The 5,187-nt window shown below is 46.0% G+C and overlaps 1 protein-coding gene across 1 annotated transcript; it reads right to left on the bottom strand.

The window, feature by feature from the left end:
* Positions 1-2,732: 2,732 nt before the first annotated feature.
* LOC100978683 (small ribosomal subunit protein eS25-like) lies at positions 2,733-3,216 on the bottom strand. Its single transcript, XM_034944636.3, has one exon. The coding sequence runs from the start codon at positions 3,175-3,177 to the stop codon at positions 2,800-2,802; it is 378 nt and encodes a 125-aa protein (XP_034800527.1). The 5' UTR covers positions 3,178-3,216; the 3' UTR covers positions 2,733-2,799.
* Between the last annotated feature and the right edge of the window lie 1,971 nt (positions 3,217-5,187).

Here is a 5,187-nt window from a genome sequence, read left to right on the forward strand (position 1 = left end):
TCTGGGCTGACCTTGTAATTTCTTTTGGCCAATCAAACATGGTGAAAGTAATGCTGTGTTAGTTTCAAGCCTAGACTTCAAGAAACCTTGCCGCTTCCATGTACTCTCTTAGTTGACCTTGCCATGACCTTGTGAATATGACCGGGCTAGCCTGCTGGAGGATGAGAGGCTGGAGGCTCCCCAGCGAACTGCCCATCCAGCCCCCTGAGGCAGAGCCACCTAGCTACACAGTGCTGGCCACAGATGCATGAGTGAGCCCAACCTACATTACCAACCTGCAGAATGGACAGATAAATCCATCAATGTTGTTTTAAGCCATTTTAGATGATTTCTTAGGCAACAGTAGAGAACTGCTTTGTCTGGTTTAACTCAACCTTGCCCAACGGCCTTCCAAAACCCTGACCTCCAGGTCACATGACAAGGTGAGGCCTCTACATCCCAGTCCCTGGTGATACTGTGCTAGTTTGGAGGCTGGGTCTCAAGTGACCTTGCAACTTCCATTCACTTTCTTGGACTCCTGCCACCACCTTGTGGACACACCTGGGTTGGCCTGCTGGAGAATGAGAGACCAGGTGGAGGAGAACCCAGCTGCTCCAGCTGATGACATCTGGTCCAGCCTACAGAGAGCCAACTATCCAGTCAGCCAAGATCAGCAGAGCCAACCCCAATTCACTGCTGCTGATCAGAGAAGCAAGAATGATCACAGCTGAAACCAGAACTGCCCAACTAATTTGTAGACTTGTAAGCAATAATGAATGCTTATAATTATTATTAAATAATAATTTAAATCTCTGACTTGGGGGATGTTTTGTTTGGCAGCCATAACTGATACACTAACTGATACACTTTGTAAACATGGGCAAATGAACTCACATCTCTGTGCCGGAGTTCCTCTTGTGAAAAACAGGAACCATTTGGGATGGTCATGAGGATGTCATGAACTCATGATCCTAAAACTCTTGGCACAGAGCCTGGCTGTCTTACTCTGTTCAGGCTGCTATAATAAATTACCATAGCCTAGGTGGCTTCAACAATAAACATTTATTTCTCACAGTTGTGGAGGCTGGGAAGTCCAAGATCAAGGTGCCAGAAGTGATGTATGATGAGGGCTGTTCCCTGGTTTGCAGATGGCCATCTTCTTGCTGTCCTCACATATCAGAGAGCAGAGAGAGAAAAGGCAAGCTCTTTGGTGTCTCTTATAAGAACACTAATCCTATCATGAGGGCTCCACCCTCACGACCTAATGACCTCACAAGGGCTCCCCCGCAACACTATGCCATTGGGGGTTAAGATGTCAACATGCAAATTTCTGAGGGGACATGCAGTCCATAACATTGGCAGAGAGTGAACACTCAATTTAAATAGAGGTAAAATGAAAGGCAGAGAGACAGTTGAATAACACCCTGCCCACCATGAACCTTTTTGCCTTGTCCAGACAGCTGTGGGTCATTTTTCTTTCTTTTTTTTTTTTTTTTTTTGAGACAGAGTTTCACTCTGTCACCCAGGCTGGAGTGCAGTGGTGCAATCTCAGCTCACTGCAACCTCCACCTCCCGGGTTCACGCCATTCTCCTGCCTTAGCCTCCCGAGTAGCTGGGACTACAGGTGCCCGCCACCACGCCCGGCTAATTTTTTGTATTTTTAGTAGAGACGAGGTTTCACCATGTTAGCCAGGATGTTCTCGATCTCCTGACCTCGTGATCCGCCCACCTTGGCCTCCCAATGTGCTGGGATTACAGGCGTGAGCCACCGCGCCCGGCCAGCTGTGGGTCATTTTAGTGTGGCCTCCCAACGGTCCATAGGTCCCCAGCCTCTTAGCCCTTAATATCACCAACACAGAGACATTCCTTGGAGGCAGAACAAAAACCCTTGGGAATAAGAACCGAGACCTGGTAACCTGAGACCTACCGATTCAGAACAGGTAGCAGCACATTGTTGTAACAAGCTCTGGATTCAGTTAGACCTGGGTTATGATCCAATCTCTGCCGTTTACCTGACATGTGATATTGAGCAATCAATGCAACCATTCCAACCTTCCATTTTATCCCTGTAAAATAAGGATAATTGTACCTACCTCCCAGGAGTCTTGCTCAATCATTTCTTCCTTCAGTTTAGTATTTTTTTATTTTTTATTTTTTTAGAGTCTCACTCTGTCACCCAGGCTGGAGTGCAATGGCGCCATCTCAGCTCACTGCAACCTCCGCCTCCCGGGTTCAAGCAATTCTCATGCCCCAGCCTTCTGAGTAGCTGGGATTACAGGCCTGTGCCACCACGCCCAGCTAATTTTTGTATTTTTAGTAGAGACAGGGTTTCACCATGTTGGCCAGGCTGGTCTGGAACTCCCGACCTCAGGTGATCTACCCACCTTGGCCTCCCAAAGTGCTGGGATTACAGGCATGAGCCACCACGCCCAGCCCTTCAGTTTACATTTATTGAGGTCTTACGTTATTCCAGCTCTTTCAGAATCTGGGGATACAATGGAGAACAACAACCACAAATTCCTGACCTCATGGAGCTCTCAATTAGTAGCTTAAAGAAAAATACTAATCTGATAGTGACAGAAACAGTGAAAAATTGCAAAAGAGAAAAGTGTTTTGGAAGGAGAATGTATCAGTCAGAATAGGCTGGGTTATGCTGTGGTAACAAACATCCCCTAAGTCTTAGCACCTTATAATAACAAAAGTTTACTTTTTATCTGTCGCATCTATTGTAGGTTAGTTTCACTTCTCCTCCTTTTCTTTTTTTTTTTTTTTGATTTAATAAAGTTTTATTTTTCTAAATGTACAGCTGGTTGGACCTATTCATGCATCTTCACCAGCAGCTGAAGCATCTCCACCCTTGGTATTTCTGGTGTAAATTACTTGAGCTCTGTGCTTTGAAACCAGTTTGATAAGTCCTTTACTAAGGAGCTCCTGAAGGGCTGCCCTGGCCAGGGAGCCTCGAATCTTCAGTCTCTCAGAGACCACAGCTGGGGTTATAAGTTTATAGTTGGGAACTTCCTTACAGAGTTTGTCATAGGTAGCTTTGTCAAACAAGACTAAGTTATTGAGCTTGTCCCGAACTTTGCCTTTGGACCACTTCTTCTTTTTGGCCTTGGCCCCGGATTTGTTCACTGGGTCTTTGTCTTTCTTGGCCGACTTTCCAGCGTCCTTCTTCTTCTTGTCGTCCTTGGGCGGCATTGCGAAGCTCGGAGAGTAGCAGCAGACACCGCAGCCTCACCAAGATGTCGGACAAAAAAAAAAAAAGAAAAGAAAAAAAAAAAAGCTTCTCCTCCTTTTCAATCCAGGCTGGCAGAATGGTCTCCACCTCAAGAATTGTGGGCTCTGTGCAGAGGGAAAGAGAATCCTAGAGTATCTTTGCCCAGGCAATTAAGTGCTCTGGCCTAGAAGTGACTGTATTACTTCTGCCCACACTTCATTGGCCAGAGCTAGTTGCAAGGCCCCACCCAACCATAAGGAGGACCAGAAATGGCATTCTGTCCTATGCTTGGAAGGGAGAGAGCCAGGGGGATTCAGGCAGCAGCACTAATGACCATTCTGAAAGCATATGTGTGATGGGAAGACTTCCATGAGGCAATGATGCTTGAAGTATAAGAGCAGTTAACTAAGAGAAGGGGAAAGTAAGAGTTTTCTAGGTTGGAGGGCACAGCATATAGTGAGGAGAGTAATGAGTAGAAACAGCTTATGCAACCAGTTTGATTGGAGTTGGAAGGAGCATGTGTGGTGCAAGGAAAAGGGAAAAGCGAGCAGTCGTCCATCGTGCAGTAAAGAGGTTTTCTTTTTGAGACAGAGTCTCACTCTGTTGACCAGTCTGGAGTGCAATGGTGTGATCTCGGCTCACTGCAACCTCCACCTCCTGGGTTCAAGCAATTCTCCTGCTTCAGCCTCCCAAGTAGCTGGGGTTACAGGCACCCACCACCATGCCTGACTAATTTTTCGTATTTTTAAGAGAGACGGGGTTTCGCCATGTTGGCCAGGCTGGTCTCCAACTCCTGACCTCAGGTGATCCACCGGCCTCAGTCTCCCAAAGTGCTGAGATTACAGGTGTGAGCCACCGCACCCTGCCTGTAAAGAGGTATTAATAGATGCCAATGAACTTCTTATGTCTGAACAAGGAAATGATAAGTATATACAAGTTTTAGGAATTCAGAGAAGTCCATATTATTCTCAGGTCAACAAATTATTTGTACAAGGAATCAGAATTACAGATTCTTTTTTATTTAGTGGTTAGAATTGCTTTCACAGGACATGGCCACAATTTCTGAATCCCCACCTGGGTGTTAATCGGCCAGATGGCCAACAATTTACCTCCTCTTCCTGGGCACACAGGCAGCCATATTTCCCAGCTTGCTTTGCAGTTGAGGAGGGGTCATGTGACTGCGTTCTGGCCAACGAAATGTTCTGGCCGGTGGACAAAACAGATGACACTTCTAGACCCAGCTCTATCCTTCATACTCAGTTCCATGTTCTCTCTGTTCATTGTGTGGTGACCTTGGAAGCCAGTACTTCAGATGGCAGCCTGCATTCCTGAGTTATCTGAATCAAGTGAAAGAAAGCCACCTGAGCTGAGACTATGAGGTTGAAACCATGCCCCAAAGAGTTAAAGAAATCAGTAACTAACAGAAATTCTTGAGTTTGCAGGATGGCAGATAAGAAACAACTTGCGGAAATGTGAACCACTCCCTCCACTTATGAGATAAAAGAACTGGCTGAAATCAATTGGAAACAATATGGCTAAGTGGAGTCTGTGCAGAACCAGTTTGCTGAAGTCGCAGCCCAAAGTTTCATACTAACCCGTCAAGTTTGCACATGGGACCCCCTAAGGAGGCATGAGAGAGAACTATGCATGCCTGAGGACTTTCCAGACCTCCCCTTGGCTTCCACCAATCACCAGCTAATCCCAGAATCCACCCCCTGAACCTTTCCTGGTAAAATTACTGCCTTAAAGCCAGCATAGGGAGACAGATTTCAGTGGGACTCCTGTCTCCTTAGAAGTTAACCTGCAATATAAAGCTTTTATTTTCTCAAAAACCTCATGCCATAGTATTGGCTTGTTGTGCATCTGGCAGCAAGCCCCTTTTGCTTGATACTAATGTAAGCAGGAAATAAACCTCTGTGTTTTATTCTGGAGTGTATTTATTGCTGCAGTGGAGCCTATCCTATACTGACTAACACAGAGTAACAAATGAG

This window comes from Pan paniscus, chromosome 20 (genome assembly GCF_029289425.2).
Source record: "Pan paniscus chromosome 20, NHGRI_mPanPan1-v2.0_pri, whole genome shotgun sequence".
In the NCBI taxonomy this organism is placed as follows: domain Eukaryota; kingdom Metazoa; phylum Chordata; class Mammalia; order Primates; family Hominidae; genus Pan; species Pan paniscus.